Below are 16436 nucleotides of genomic sequence, written 5' to 3' on the forward strand. Positions count from 1 at the left end.
CTGTGAGACTTTCTGGTGACAGGAAGCGTACCAGAGACTTGAGGGCTTGCTTCCTGCCCTCAAAGAGCAGGTAGTCTAGTTGGGGGAAGAGCAAGAAATAATTTATTTTAAAAACATTTATTTGCAACTAACTACAACAGAAAAGTGTGATATGTTAAAACATGGTGGGTGGTGGCACTGATTCCAGAGTTCTCCAGGACATCCCATTTTTAAGTAGTATGGTTTGATCCGATGTTGCCGGACCGTACCTGGCATCACATAACCTCATTTTTGTTTTGGACGAGGAGGTCCTTCTTGGCCTAATCAAAGTGTTTTAGGAGCAAGAAGAAAGGAACTGACTGTTCCAGAGATGGTTGTTGGCTCAGGGATGACAACTCAAACCCCTGCCCCAGAGGGCACATGGGGGACAGGACAGCGCTCCTGGGGCCATGGTAGTGGGGTGGTGCTGTGGTTTGGATCTGCTCTGGAAGCCAGAGGACAGCAAAACAGAGGCGCTTAGCAGGCGGGCGGTTTGTGTGGCAGAAAGGGAATGTGGAAACAGGCTCAGGGCGGAAGGGCCCATTCAGGGAAAATCCAGGAGGTGGGGCAGAATTATCTCCAATAATTCTCCAGGGTGTGGTGCGTTTAGCAGGAGGGCAGCATAGTTCCGCGTGGGGTGTGGGGGGAGGGGAGGTAGGGGACCGCTGAGACTCCTGGTTTGGGGACGGCACGGGCAGGCCATCATAGGCCATCATGACTTTGGAGGTGGACCGAGGAAGCGGGAGGCTGTCAGGTAGGGGCTGGTCTGCTGGTTAAGGACGGAGGCCATGAGCGGTGTTTGTGAACTGCTTCTCACTTCTCAGAGAACACTACCATTCGGTGGTCTGAAGCGAGGAGAACCCTACGTTAAACATTGCACAGCTGCTGCCGTGCTCTGGGACACACGCGGTTAGTAGTGAGCCTCATGTCACAGGTCACGATTGTGATCTCCTTGTCCCTATCTGTCTCGGTTTTGTAGGTGGCAGAAACCCAGTCCTGCGTGAGTTTGGCTCCTGCCCACTCCCCGGCCACTCTCCTCTCCCTCTGGATGATGTCAGAACAGGACCTGGCGGATGTGGTGCAGATTGCCGTGGAAGACCTGAGTCCTGGTCACCCAGGTATGGCGCTGTGGGACAGTACGTGGATTCTTAGTCTCTCTTCTTCAGAAATCCTGAAGCACTTGCAGAAATTCTCTTTCCTTTAAAAAGTAAAGCGAGAGAAAAGGTGATGTGTGTGCTAATTGTGGAGAGTGGAAACCTTAGCCCTGCATCCGTCCATCCCAAGGGCAGCCACCCGGCACCCACAGCCTCTGCTCTCCCCTTTCTCCCCAACCCGCAGCGGTCCTGTGACACGTGGGGTTCCACCACTTTGCTCCCCACAACCTCCTCTTTTCAAAGTTCATTACTGCAGTTGCTTGCTTTGTTGGTGTGTACCAGTCTGCCTCGGGTACCCTGACTCAGTGGACCTCTTCCCTATAGATGGCATTTACTTTGTGTGGCTTTCCTTTTATGTACACCCTGCAGTAAAGAGCCTTGCTTGGATCTCTTGGCAAATATTTCTGTAGGGTAAGTTCCCAGAAGTAGAATTGCTGTGTACGTTCAAAATTTTGATAAGACACTGGCAGATTTCCCAGAAATGTTTATGAAGTTATTTTTTCATTGACCGCGAGAACTTTTTTTTCTGTACTCTTGTTAAGGTGGGTAATTTTTCTTAGTGATGCTAAAAGCACGTATCTACTCTGAAACTTTATTTGTTTTGAGACGATTCTTTATAAAAGTAACCCTAAGTTTTAGGAATTTCATTTATGAAAAAGCTTTGTTTACACATTTATTTTAGAAGATTTTTTCATAAATTTCTTTTCCTTTCTTTTTTTGTCTTTTGATTTCATAATTTATTTTAATAGTAAAATACCTAATATTAAACTGTCCGCAGTTTTCTAAAATCAAATATATATTTTTTTAATTTTATTATGTTATGTTAGTCACCATACAATACATCATTGGTTTTTGATGGTGGTGATCACGATCCATTGTTTTCATATAACACCCAGTGCTCCATGCAGTACGTGCCCTCCTTAATACCCCTCACCGGGCTAACCAATCCCCCTTCCCCCCTCCCCTCTAAAACCCTGTTTGTTTCTCAGGTCCATTGTCTCTCATGGTTCGTCTCTCCCTCCAATTTCCCCCTGCCCCTTCATTTTTCCCTTCCTTCTCCTAGTGTCCTCCATGCTATTCCTTATGTTCCACAAATAAGTGAAACCATATGATAATTGACTTTCTCTGCTTGGCTTATTTCACTTAGCATAATCTCCTCCAGTCCCATCCATGTTGATGTAAAAGTTGGGTATTCATCTTTTCTGATGGCTGAGTAATATTCCATTGTATATATGGACCACATCTTCTTTATCCATTCATCTGTTGAAGGGCATCTCGGCTCTTTCCACAGTTTGGCTATTGCAGACATTGCTGCTATGAACATTGGGGTGCATATGGCCCTTCTTTTTACTACATCCGTGTCTTTGGGGTAAATACCCAGGAGTGCAATTGCTGGGTCATAGGGTAGCTCTATTTTTAACTTTTTGAGGACCCTCCACACTGTTCTCCAAAGTGGCTGTACCAACTTGCATTCCCACCAACAGGTAAGAGGGTTCCCCTTTCTCCACAACCTCTCCAGCATTTGTTGTTTCTTTCCCTGTCCATTTTTGCCATTCTAGCTGGTGTAAGGTGGTATCTCAGTGTGGTTTTGATTTGGATTTCCCTGATGGCTAATGATGAGGAACATTTTTTCATGTGTCTGTTAGCCATTTGTATGTCTTCCTCAGAGAAGTGTCTTTTCATATCTTCTGCCCACTTTTTGATGTGATTATTTGTTTTTTGGGTGTTGAGTTTGAGAAGTTCTTTATAGATCTTGGATACCAGCCCTTTATCTGTAGTGTCATTTGCAAATATCTTCTCCCATTCTGTGGGTTGCCTCTTTGTTTTGTTGACTGTTTCCTTTGCTGTGCAGGAGCTTTTTATCTCGATGAAGTCCCAAAAGTTCATTTTTGCTTTTGTTTCACTAGCCTTTGGAGATGTATCTTGAAAGAAGTTGCTGTGGCCGATGTCAAAGAGGTTACTGCCTATGTTCTCCTCTAGGATTTTGATGGATTCCTGTCTCACATCGACAAGGTCTTTCATCCACTTTGAGTTTATCTTTGTGAATGGTGTTAGAGAATCATCGAGTTTCATTCTTCTGCATGTGGCTGTCCAATTTTCCCAGCACCGTTTATTGAAGAGACTGTCTTTTTTCCGTTGCATGTTTTTTCTTGCTTTGTCAAAGATTATTTGACCATAGAGTTGAGGGTCCATATCTGGGTTCTCTATTCTTTTTTAAAGTTTGAAGTGAGAACTGCACACGACAAAATCACTGAGTGTTTTAGTTGCCTGGTTATTATTTTTGGGATAGTAGAATTGAAATGCTGACTTTTTTTTTCCCCTACAGAAAAGAGAATTTTCAGAAATCTCATAAGAAGGTACAATGATGTCTATCTTTTATGATCTGATATGTTAATTGAAAAAACTTCATTTAGAACTTAGTTATGGTCTAGAAGGGAGAGCAGTGTAAATGATTTTAGAATTAAATGACCAGTCACAAAGAAATGGAGGCACTCTTTTCGGGATGCTGTGCTTTTTCTCTTATTTTGCCTCTAATTTGTTTATAAGAACCACCGTCACCTATTGGCTGGTGAGATCAAGAGCCTGTCAAGTCACTGAGCAAAGTTAGGACATGTGAATGCAGCTGTGTGACCACAGTCTTCTCTGTGAAAGCTGGCCAGTTTGTTTAGAGTGAGAACTTGCAGCCTTGGCCTCATCAGCACCACACCTTAGATGCCACTGAGCTAAAAAAAAAAAAAAAACAAAAACAGAAACACTATCACTGTCCATTAAATTTTTAAAAATAGCTTCATATTTTGGTAGGTGAGTGACCATTTAGAAAATACACTGCGATGTTATAAAAGAAAAATGTTCCAGTTACATAAATTTTAAACCTTTTTAGAACAATTAAAGTTCTGGATAGTTTACTTCCCAAATAAATTGTTTCTCTTTAGATTATAGTTCAAAGAAGGCTTAGAGAAGTCGTTTCTAACCTTGGTTTTGTCCAGTCTCCCTTCCTGAAATAACCGGGAACTATAGTTTGTGCAGCGCTCTCTGAGGCCTTCGTAGACAGCTTCTGATCTCTGGTCCAGAAGGACCCGCACACACCCAGCACATCCCATGGTGCACACACGTGTGTGTCTCCAGAGCGGGCCTGAGATTGAGATGATTTTTCCTTCATCTCTAGGATACGGACTTTGTAAAATTTAGAAGTAGTTAACCAAGTGGAAGAAATGAAAATGTCCCATGGTCCTAGCAGGAGAACTGCTTATTGGCGTGGGCATCCTTCTACTTTTTTCTGACGTTTAGGTCTCTCTGCATCTGCACATCCTCCCCATATGGCTGTACTCACTTAAGCCATCTGGCATGGACATAGAGGCAGCCTTCATCAGGCCTGGCCTTCCAGTTGATGGTCATGGCTTTAACATGAACATTGAGTTCTTTTATCTAATTCTAAGATTAACATGTGCAAAATTATACAAAGCAATGCAGGCAACTTGTGCAAATGTAGCAAAGGACAGCTGCCTGGCCCAGAGCCACTCGTTGCTGGAGCGCTGGTGGGTTCACCTCTGTCGTCGGCCGTGGGCGCACCTCCTTCTATGTGGCTGCTTTGCTGCCCTTTGCTTAAAGCCTGGAGGTAGTTCTCGCTGCCGCAGGGCGTCTTCTCCCAGTTACAGGAATGAGCTCTGTGGCCCTGGACAAGTCACTTAACCTCACTGGACTTGCTTCCTATGCAGCAAATGAAAAGGATTAGAGTAATGATTGCCAGGCTCTCTGTCTCGTGGTCCTGGTACAATTCACCAGTTTCTAGTAGGAGTAAATAGACTAAGGTTTTGAGAACCTGTGTTTTGCTAATCACAAACACTTTTAGGCACGGATTTTTCCTTTTTTTACTTAATTAAGTGAGAATTCATTCCCACACATTTCTGTGGAGGTGGTTGAGGCAATCCTGCTGCACAGGATCTACAGGGCACGATGCGAAGCCCTTTGGTAAGCAGGATGCTTCTTGTACTGTTGGCCCTTGGCTGGTTTCTGCAAGGTACAGCTTTGGGTAATTTACGTCTAGGAAATCAGTTTACAGCTCTTGCCTAGGACCCACGAAAGGTTTGTGTTTGAGCCATAGGACTATTTATCATTACATTTTGGTTTCTTGATGAATCATCTGGTATGTCCAGGCTTAAAGGCATTGACAACTTAAAAAATCGAGATGTGATTTGGAACCTCAGTCTATACTCCTTGTCGAAGTGGCTTGCTTTGCTGGAGGTGGGGGCAGGCACCTAGCTTCCCCCCAACCCTCCCTTAGCAGATGAGGAATCACAGGCCAGCAGGCTGTGCTTTGTCCACACGTGTGGACAGCTTTGTGTGGAAGGGGCAGGGGAGGTCTCTGCTCTGCATGGGCACTGTGCCCCAGCTGTCCTCCAGCCCCAAGCGTTCACACTTGGTATCACGTGTGAGCTGGTTTGAGTTCCAGCTCTGCGTGGGACTGCAGGGAAGGCGGCTCGGCTTCGCTGAGTGGAGGTGGTTGGGCGGTGGGCGGTTCTGGGAGGGTTGGGGAGAGGATCGGGGACGTGGTCAGACAACGCTGTCTGAACAAGGCAGACAAGGAGGCCTGTCACAGTGAGTCTGTCCTGCCTGACCGGAGAGTGGGGTGCACCTGAAAGGTGGACAGATGAAATAGATGATACAGATGCGCACTCACGTCTGTTCTCACCGGGGCTGTGGCAGGCGTGCTTCTGTGCGCACACACACCACTGTACGGTTTGTGTTCTATGTGTACACCCGTGTGTTCTCACATCCTAGCACTCCTTCTGTGGAACAGATTCCCAGACGGCTTCACATTAGAAAGTAAGGTGAAGCCACGGAGCAGGAGGGCATCTCTGTGTTACGCCCGCGTCCACATGTGGCCGTGCAGGAAGGAGGAGGAGAACTACACTGGGCAGGGAATGCTGGTGACTCCGGGCACGGAGAGGACGAGGGAACATCCTGCAGTGAAATGGAAGGGTCTTCATGGTATGACGTGAAGACAAATGCTGAATCTGAAACTCTGTACCGTTGCAAGTTTGTAGATGTTTTGAGGTTGACTAGGCCTGGGGCCAAGGCTCAGGGATGGAGAGAAGTGTGGCTCAGGATTGTGATTGTGGATGGTTCTGGTGTTTGTTTCTCTCTCTCTTTTTTTTTAAAAGATTTTATTTATTTATTTGAGAGAGCGAGAATGAGAGAGAGTACATGAGAGGGGGGAGGGTCAGAGGGAGAAGCAGACTCCCCGCCGAGCAGGGAGCCCGATGCGGGACTCGATCCCGGGACTCCAGGATCATGACCTGAGCCGAAGGCAGTCGCTTAACCGACTGAGCCACCCAGGCGCCCCTGAAAATGTTCTTTTTTTAAAAAAAAAAAAGATTTTATTTATTTATTTGAGAGAGAGAGAGAACGAGAGACAGAGAGCATGAGAGGGAGGAGGGTCAGAGGGAGAAGCAGACTCCCTGCCGAGCAGGGAGCCCGATGCGGGACTCGATCCCGGGACTCCAGGATCATGACCTGAGCCAAAGGCAGTCGCTCAACCAACTGAGCCATCCAGGCGCCCAGTGTTTGTTTCTCTTTAGTGCTGTGTTTGTAGTGCACTTGGGATGGAGGGAAGGGGGGGCGCTGCCTGTGGGGTGGAGCCGCTGGCCCCCTGCAGCGGTGCTGGGCGGCATGCACTGGGCAGCTGCTGTGTGCAGAAGCACTGTGGGCAGGGAGGCCCTCCATGTGCCCGTGTCCCGTCTGTGCGTAGGAAGGCGGCTTATGTACACAGGGCTTTGATTTCCAAATGAGGTAGCCAACCGACAGGCCTTTAACTTGCAGGGAAGTCCTTACTGGTCTTGGATTTTGTGAAGCTGGAAGTCAGGTGGGGGAGCTGCACCGAGCCCTCGGGGCGCGGCGTGTGGCTCCGGTGTGCGGGGTCTTGGGTTTGCGAGAGCTACGACAGACGGACGCTGTTCGTGCGGAGGCTGGGCGGCAGCGGCCACTGCGCTTACGCCCGCTGTGTCTGCGTCGGTTTGCAGTCGTGCTGGAGAACCATGTGGTGGCGGACGACGACGAGCCGGCCCTGAAGCGCCAGCGCCTGGAGATCAACTGCCAGGACCCCTCCATCAAGGTGAGCGCCTCCCTGCGCCTCCTGCCGTTCCTGCTGGGGCTGCCCACATCCCTGCACCGTCCCCGGGGCCCCACGGAGGGGATCCCCTGCCCGGGAGGGGCTCCCCACGCAGCCTTGCTCGCTGCTCCCTGCGGCTGGATCTCCGCGGTGACCCAGGGCGCATGGCCTCTGCGGGCCCGCTGCGTGTGCGTGGACCCGGGAGCCCAGAGCCGGTCCCTCGCGCGCTGCCTTCCAGTCCGGCCCTCGAGGAGGAGGTGGAGGCGGCCATCCCTGCGCCTGCAGCTGCGTGGTGAGGAGTCTTGTCGGGGCGGGGCGGCGGTGATCACCGTGTGGCTGCCCCACGCAGTGGGCCCGCCGTTAGACAAGCCCGTCAGTTCTTGAGAAGCTCAGTGGGCTACACGTGCACCGCGCAGCCGCGCTCCCTGTGCCCTGGTCCCTGCGCCCTGTGCCCGCTCTGCCCCACCCCCCAACTCGCGGGCGGGAGAGGAGAGGACAGGCAAATTCCCCATTGCTAAACATTGCCCGGGCTGCGGCCCGGCTGTGGGAACCAGTGCGGGTGCTCATGGGCGCAGGTGCGGGTGTGCTGCGGTGGCTCGGGCCCCAGGGGATGGTTGCGGGAAGCACGGGGCGCTCCTGGCCCAGGCTGGGCTCGTTGCAGGGGAGGGCGGCGGGTGCTGGAGACCGGAGCCCGCACTGTCGCAGCCGGAGGCGCCCTGCTGGCCACTGGGTGGCAGGCTTGCCGTGCACAAGCCCTTGGCTGTGCGTCCCCGGTGTGCCGCCTCCCCGGCTGGCTGGACTGGCCTGCTAGTGTGTGTGCCAGACCGGTGCCCAGAGCAGCACCCTGCACACTGCTGCAGTGTTTTCTGCTACGGACCGGGCTCACACGCGGGGACAGCGGGCTGCAGTCTGGTCTCCGCACGTGCTTCCAGCAGAAACAAAGGAGCCCAGGTGCAGGGACTGTTCTGTTGGGAGTAGACACAGTTGGAATTAGGGAATCCTGAGCAGGGTCCTTGCGGCTGTCCCCTGCAGTCACGGCAACCCTTCTGAGCTGTTTTCTTTTTTCCACTTGCAGTCATTCCTGTACTCCATTAACCAGACAATCTGCTTACGGTTGGATAGCATTGAAGCCAAGCTGCAGGCCCTGGAGGCTACTTGCAAATCGTTAGAAGAAAAACTGGACCTGGTCACCAACAAGCAGCACAGCCCCATCCAAGTCCCCATGGTGGCGGGCTCCCCTCTTGGCGCAACCCAGACGTGCAACAAAGTGCGATGGTAAGAACCCAGTGGAGGGTGGGCCGCCTGCGCCCCAGGCTCCTGGCCTGGCTGCTCGAGTCGCCTTGCACACAGCTCGGTGGCTCTGGTTTAGTTAGCCGCAGGCCTCACGCGTGACGACGCCCAGCCCAAGCGCCTGGAAGTCATCCCCACGGTTTCTGTCGGACAGAAGCCACACTGACACATCTTCTCTCTGGAACAGAGCCGTCAGGTCTTCGAAGATGTGCCTTTCTTTCCTTTTTCTCGGTTCTGTCTGGCCTGTGTGCACACATAGGTAGGGTTTCTCCATTTTACTTGAGTGTCCCAGATTTTCCCTTCATATCAGTAGTTTTTATTGTGTCTTTTTTTTTTTAATATTTAGAGTCTAATGTTAGTGATGTGTGTGGTAGTTCATGTACTGTTTGAGTTGAAACTTGATAAAGGATTTACTTAGATGGGACAGGTGTGTCACAGTGTTTGGCCTGTTCATGTGTGTTCGTCCTCGGTGCCCTGTGAGATGCTGGAGCTCCTGAGATGAGCTAAAGCTCAGGCTCGGGGCACCCGTGTCCATCAGTCTTGCCATCTTTATCTTTTCCCACAGCTGGCTCCAAAGACATCCAGTCTGTGGTGGTGGCGGGATTTGTCTTCGTAGTTGATGAGAGCATGGAGCATGTTTGCTGGGGGCCTTGCTGCCAGTGTCTGCTGGGCTCTGCCCTGTCCATGTGCCCGGAGACAGGAGCACGGGACGGCTTGGTGGACTTGCCAGGGAGTGTGGGATTGCAGAGGGGCTCCTGGTGTGCTTTGGGGGTGCTTCCCTTTGAAGATGGCCCCTGTCCTGGTTTGTGTGGGATGCTGTGGATGACCCCTGCTGTGTGGGTGCGATTAATAGAGCCCCCAGTGACTGAGTCCACAGTGTGCCCATGTGTTCGGCATGCTGTGTGGCCTCACACCTGACTTCTGTCCCTGAGTGGGGGGGGGGGGTAGTCCGTGGTGTTGCTCTGAGACAGGCCTCTGGCCCGTGTTTGTATGTGTCCTGATAGATCCAGCCTGTCTTTTCCCCAGCAGACCGTGGCTGAGCATGCGCCCTGCAGGCAGGGACACTCACCCCATCAGAACCAGCGCCTTTGGTTCAGAATCCTTTTTCTGTGATGCCTACTTACCCTATAATGTAACATTGAGAAAATACAGTTTATCTTGGAAAAATGAGTATAATGTTAGTTGTGATGTGAGGAGAAATAAAAGGGTAGAAGGTATAATAAATGACGTGTGGTTGGGCTTGTAAGTGGTTGGGTGAAATACACAAGGAGGCAATGAGCAGGCCAGATGCCCAAACCTCGTCCGTCGAGTCCTGGTGACCGGGAGCGCTGTGCGCTAGTCCATGCACACTGGGAACTCAGATGCCAGTCGTCATGGAATCTGACCAAGTGATGAGCAATTCTTGGTGTAGTTTCAAGCAAAAAGCAAAATGTAATTTTTTCTAGACTTGAACAGTAGTTGAATTCCTGGGAGATTTGTTAGAGTAAAACCACCCAAAAATATTTCGTGTATAAACGTAGAGCAGAGTAAGATTTTAGGCTCAGAAAGTTGTTAGAATCACGTTTTTCCTCATACGAGCGAGTGCCTGGGACATTTGAAGTTTGCGCAGCAAGACTTTTTGTTAGATGAGACCATCTCGGGAACTGAAGATGTCTTCGTCTTCTTGGCCCTACGCACTAAATCTCAGTGGTGTCTCGTGAGTATGATGACTCAGTGTACCCCACTGGATTTCAGAGCCCCCCCTGCCCACCGCCACCCCCCAGAGTCTCCACTGGGAACTGCTGCTCTGAGGAGTAAGAAGAGAAAGAAGGACATGCTGCTTCCAGCTCATAAGCCAGAAGCTGGCTTGTGCGGAGGATGGTCCTCATTTTGTCACTTTCTTACCTGTGTTTGGAAGAGCTGACCTTTGTGAGTCGGGGGAGTATCCATTCGGATCCTACCGTTGATTCGGATCCTACGGTCCCGGTGGGGTCAGCGATAAGTTGGAGGTCTGAAGAGTGCACCTTGTGAGCAGCTTGTTTTGGGATTCCTCCTGTGTCCAGAGCAGGGCGTATTCTTGGGAGCACGGGCCTCTGCATGGCACAGACTGCCATGGTCTGAAGCCGCGGGCTGACCTGGGCCAGGTCACATAGGTGTATTAACTGTCCTCATCTCGAAAACCAGGACAAGATGAAGGTGACCTAGGCCTGCCTTAGGGCTCCGTTGGCATCTCCCAAAGTTTTAACAATGGGGGGGGGGGGGGGGGGGGGGGTGGCTCTGCTTCTTCTGGACTTGTGCCCCCAGACCGGTGTGCCATGTTCCTCCGGGTTTTGGGTTGTCTGATGATGGAGGTGCTTCAGCATTTTTGGGGTTGCAGGCCTAGTGGGGAGACCCCATCAGCACTTCCCTGGGCAGAAATCCTACCATGCTCCCTGCTGCCAGCTATGATTTAGACCTGCTATGGTTTCCTCCATGTGTATTAACAAGTGGTAGAGTGAAAAGAAAGTTTTCTGATATTGACTCAGGTGTATAACCTAGTCCATCCAAATTGGCTAGGTTTTCTGGCTTTAAAGAATTGTACTGGTGATGTAAAAGGAAACCATTACAGAATGCATTTACTGCATCTCGGCACAAGGTTTGTTAATATTGTTAATAAAACCATTACGTACGGAAACCGACGAAAGGGTAATAAAAGGGACGGTCCTTTCTCTATTCTCTCCTAGGCATGGTTTTAAATAGTATGTATACAAATGATTTTTTCTTTTTAAAGATTTTATTTATTTATCAGAGACAGAGACAGAGCACAACAGGGGAAGAGGCAGAGGGAGAGGGAGAGGGAGAAGCAGGTTCCCTGCTGAGCGGGGAGCCTGACGTGGGACTCGATCCCAGGACCCTGGGAACATGACCTGAGCCGAAGACAGACGCTTAACCAACTGAGCCACCCAGGGGCTCCTATACAATGATTTTTAAAGAAATAAGACAACAGTTGAAAACCACTAACACGAAATTCTCAGGAGAAGTAAAAGATAGGAATTTAATCCCAGTATATCAGTGAAAAAAATGTATGGTTTAATTAGAAAGTTACTAATTTGTAAACACATAAGTAATTGAAAATTTTATGTATGTAGTGTGGGCAGTGAGTGGAACATAGAAAAGGGAAAGTCTCCAAAACAAATTAAAAATTGGTTCACATTCTGAGTAACAAAGTACTTTTACCAATTATTTATTTTGGGCCTCAGGTATTTAAGATAAAAGTTAGAAGTATATAAGTTCTGGATTATTTTACATGCAAACCATACGGTTTTGAGAAGAACTTAAGATTCCTTAGGCCCATTTGCATTTGTTGTGGATGATTTTGTGGGGAGGTCTGAGTGTAACTGGGCCAGACAGACGGAGGCACCGTAAAGGTCTTTTCGGTTAACGAGGATTCTGGGTGGTGAGTGAGAAACCATCCCCTCAAACCACTCGCCCTTGCATTTGGAGAGGCTGCCTGTGGCCCAGAGCCAGCCCTGAACCCGCAGAGCAGAGCTCAGTCCCTCTGTGCTCTGAGATTTCACTCACCTGTTGGTTATTTCTAATAACAGCTAGCCCAGATTAGCCCACGCTCTTAGCTCTGACAGTTCTTTACTCGTTCTCTGTACTCCCCGGAGTGTGGAAGGCAGCAGAAGGCTGCCAACCTCAGCTGGCATTTAGCACCCAGATTTTTCAGATTCTATACCTGAATGAGATTTTCTAAATAAATTCAAGAAAAAGCAGTGGAGAAAGAAAATCTTTACCTGTGATGCTAACGCCTAATCATTGTGATAAAAATGTTTGCGAGGGTCTTTGGAGGGGTTTCATACCATGATGGTGTTCTCCTTGGGGAAAAGGAAAACAGACTGGAATTGCTGCAGGTAGGTGATTCTCTTCCTTGAAAGTGCACTGTAAATTTGGATTTTGCTTAATTGTGATTCTGGGTGTAGCAACTTAGGCTTTACCTCTGAAGCTGCTTTCCCGCGGGTGGTGGAAGTGGCAGGTGGCTGGAGCCCCCCGTGATGAGCCGAGGCAGTCCCTGTACCGTAGGCTCGTCCTCCCAGGGGCCTCTGTTGGGTAACTCGGACGGGAGGGATCAGGTGTACGGACAGGGACACTTACATAGGTCAGCGTAGAAATTCCTCTTCGGCACTTCTTTGAAGCTAGACACAGAGCTCTTTGAAGAGGGCCCAGTGAGCAGGACACCGCTGAGCACGGCGCTGCCCTCATGGATGGCCGCTGGAAGGCTGGACTGCGCCCGAGCAGAGCAGTGCCCAGATCAGGGGACAGAGGACCTGCTTGTGCGGCGGGGTCTTTTATTTATTTATTTTTTAACATTTTATTTATTAGAGAGAGACAGAGAGAGAGAGAGAGAGAGAGATGGAGAGCACAGAGGGAGAAGCAGACTCCTCACCGAGCAAGGAGCCCAATTCAGGACTCGGTCCTAGGATCCCAAGATCATGACCTGAGCTGAAGGCAGACGCTTAAGCAACTGAGCCACCCAGGCGCCCTGTGCGGTGGGGTCTTATAGGGCCGGACTCCTAGGTGAGTCAGAGAGCAACTCAGACCCGGGTGTTCCGTGTTTGTTTTTATTAACAGGATGTACTAATTAAAAAAATGCTTGTGTTTCTTACTTTTAAAAGCAATATGTTTTTATTTTTTTATGCACAAATGGTTTATTTTTATTGAGGTATAATTGCCCTACAACAGATTTTTATTTTTTTATTATTTATTTATTTATTTATTTATTTATTAGAGAGTGAGCGAGAGAGAAACAGCATGAGAGAGGAGAGGGTCAGAGGGAGAAGCAGGCTCCCCGCTGAGCCGGGAGCCCGACATGGGACTCGATCCCAGGACCCTGGGATCATGACCTGATCTGAAGGCAGTCGCTTAACCAACTGAGCCACCCAGGTGCCCAACAGATTTTTATTTTTAAAAGCTTAAAAGTTTTTTTGGTTTTTTTTTAGAGTTTTAGTGTGTTTCTACGATTTTAAAACAATTGTGGTAAATCAGTGGCGTCTTTATAATACTCAGACATAAAAAAGTGATTTCTTTTCAAAATCATCTTTTCCTTCAGAGAGCTGTCATACAAGACATACAGAGGAGGAAAATTGTTTTAGTTTCCCGTAAGCTGATTATTTACCCGCAGAGAGCTGACATATTTGATCAACAAATTACTTAAATTCCCTCTACTACGGTTGCAGAGTCTTTGTTTTGTTTCCCACAGGGCCTTTTGTTTTAAAGCTTGATGGATATTTGTGGAAAGGCTGTTCTTTGAGCCCTGTGGCTTCTGGATAGAGAGAGGACCCCTTCTGAGCATCTCTCTTTGCAGCCTTGGAGCGCTCGCTAGTGTTGGTGGTGGACGCCGGTCAGTGTTCAGAGCCGCTCACTCGGGGCCACTGACCTTTTCAGTCAGGAGTGTAGCATTTTGGAGGCTTTGGAATGTGACAAACTCCAGAGAGGGCTGTTTGAATCATGAAGAAATGGTTTGGTCTCAGCCATGACAGACTCATGTACAGATTTTGAGTTTTTGATGTTTCCACTGACTTTTGTAGACGTAGGATTTCTCTTCGTGCCTGATCTACACTACCTTGCCCAGCTGCCCACTTTTAGTGACCTAATCATGATACCCTGTACATGGCTGAATACTAGCCAAGGAAAACCTGTAGCTTATGCACCTACGATTTGGGGAATCATGAACATAATCTGATGACTCAGATATAATCTGATAACCAAAGCAGATAATAAACGTGTAGCCAGATGTTTGCAAAGATCATGCCCATTCTTATAATCTGGAGTACTTCTCTAGCGTTGGAGTAACTCTGGTAACTCATTGGTTGGGATCTGTGGATCCATTTGGACAGAGTTACCATCTTAACACCATGGAGTCTTCTCCCTTACGCAGGTTTTTAATTTCTAGTTTTCAGTGTGTAGCTCTTTCTCCTATTTTGTTAAATTTTTCTCTAAGTATGCCGTATTTTTAGATGCTATTATTAATGGTATTGTGTTTTAAATTCTAATTTCCATTTGTTCACTGATAGTGTGTAGACATAGAGTAGGTTTTTGTTTACTGACCTTTATCCTGCATCATTTCTAAATTCACTTGTTTTAGTAGCTTTTGTGCAGAGTTTAAAAGAAAGTGAAGTGTATGTAGTCATATATATATATATATATTTTTTTTACATAAAGAGCGTTTTATTTCTCATCAAATTTCTCTGCCATTTCTTACTTTGCCTTGGTGGCTAGGCTCTCCCATTTTAGGGTGACTTTTTGTATTTTTACCTTATTTCTGATCTCTGAGTGAAAGCATCCAGTCTTTCACCATTAAGTGTGGTGTTAGCTCTAAATCTTTTGCTCTTTATTGGGTTGAAGAAATCCTATTCCTGATTTCATGGGATTTTTAAATTATGAGCGGGCATTGAATTTTTATGTGCTCTTTATGTATCTCCTATCATGTGGTTTTTCTTGATTGTGTTGTTACAGTGAGTTACGCTGCATTTCTTTCATAATAAGCCTAATGATCATAGTGTTACTACCCTTTTTACGTATTTTTGGATTGATTTGCTAATATGTGGTTAAGGGTTTTTGCATCTCTCTTCATAGGGGATGTTAGTTTGTTGTTTTCTTTCTTGAACTGTCTTCGTTGCCATCAGTGGTGGGAGGGGCAGAGGGAGAGGGAAAGAGAGAGAATCCCAAGCAGGCTCACGCCCAGTGAGGAGCCCGACAAGGGGCTCGATCTCATGACCCTGAGATCACGACTTGAGCCAAAACCAAGAGTCAGACGCTCAGCCGGCTGAACCACCTGGGCTGGGCGCTCCTGAAAATGTTTCTATAGGATTAGTTTCATTTTTTCCCCTAAATATTTGATCTGATTTGCCAGTGGATTATGAATTCAATTTCTTTAATAAACGTGGAACTTCTTGAGTCAGTGTTAATTTGTATTCTTGAGGGATTTTTTTTTTTTTCCTTCTAAATTCTGGAATTTACTAGTATGTTACTTTTCATAGTGTCCTCGTGTTGTCTGTAGGCCCACAGGACATTGAGTTGCTATGTCTCCTTGGGCTCCTCCTGTCTGTGACAGTCTCACAGACTTCCCTTGTTTTTATAACTTTTTGAGGAGTGCTGGTCAGGTATCCCTCACTTGAGATTCATCTGATGCTTTTCTTATGATTAGACTGGGATTGTGGGATTTCAAGAGGCAGACCGCAGAGGTGAAGTGCCACTTTCGTTCCATCTTATCCAGGGTACGTACCGTCGCCGGACTTCTCTCTGTTGGTGTTGCCTTGGGTCACCGGGCTGAGGTTAGATTGTCAGATTTCTCCACTGGCGAGTTCCACCCCCTGCCGCCTCCCATCCTGTGCTCTTGGGAAGGACCTCACTGAGCTCAGCCCCGACTCAAAGAGTGGGGAGTCATGCTCCACCTCCTGGATATATTGTTATTCTCCTGCACGGGAAACTTGTCTCTTCCCCCTTTATTGATTTAGTCAACCACTTATTTATATCAGTGTGGACTCGTGGATATTTATTTTGTACTTTGGGTTAGAATCCAATACCCCTTTATTTTGTTGCTCAGATGTTCCAGCTTTGGCCACTGGGAGTGCTCTCAGGTGGCTCCTTTGTCCTTAGATTCTCAGACACCCCCTCTCTGCAGGATGCCCCCTGCACCAGTGCTAGGGTCCGTCATTGCTCCTTTGTTGGAAGATGGCTGTAGAGACCAGGGTCTGGGTGTCGTGTGTCCCCGCTGTGGAGTCACCTGCAGCCCCGTGCTCCCCCGCGCAGTGACAGAGCACCTGCTCCACCCGGGGTCCCCATGTCGTTCAGTTTTTCCTTGGTGGTCATTTCTGTAGCTCCTTGTGAAGCAGCAGCAAGAATAT

General features: G+C 48.3%; 1 protein-coding gene across 8 annotated transcripts in view; it reads left to right on the plus strand.

Moving 5' to 3' along the window:
- The first annotated feature begins 1066 nt into the window (after positions 1–1066).
- LOC123326875 (BTG3 associated nuclear protein) overlaps positions 1067–16436 on the plus strand; it is an 83788-nt gene continuing 68418 nt past the window's right edge. For 4 of the 8 annotated variants that reach the window (XM_044922029.1, XM_044922030.1, XM_044922033.1 and 1 more), the window contains exons 1-3: positions 1067–1154; positions 7193–7284; positions 8357–8556. In XM_044922029.1, the coding sequence (XP_044777964.1) occupies positions 1067–1154; positions 7193–7284; positions 8357–8556 (380 nt within the window). The remainder of the gene's footprint in view (positions 1155–7192; positions 7285–8356; positions 8557–16436) is intronic. The other 4 variants (XM_044922031.1, XM_044922032.1, XM_044922035.1 and 1 more) reach the window with 1 other exon arrangement.

Source organism: Neomonachus schauinslandi, chromosome 16, assembly GCF_002201575.2.
Source record: "Neomonachus schauinslandi chromosome 16, ASM220157v2, whole genome shotgun sequence".
Taxonomy (NCBI): domain Eukaryota; kingdom Metazoa; phylum Chordata; class Mammalia; order Carnivora; family Phocidae; genus Neomonachus; species Neomonachus schauinslandi.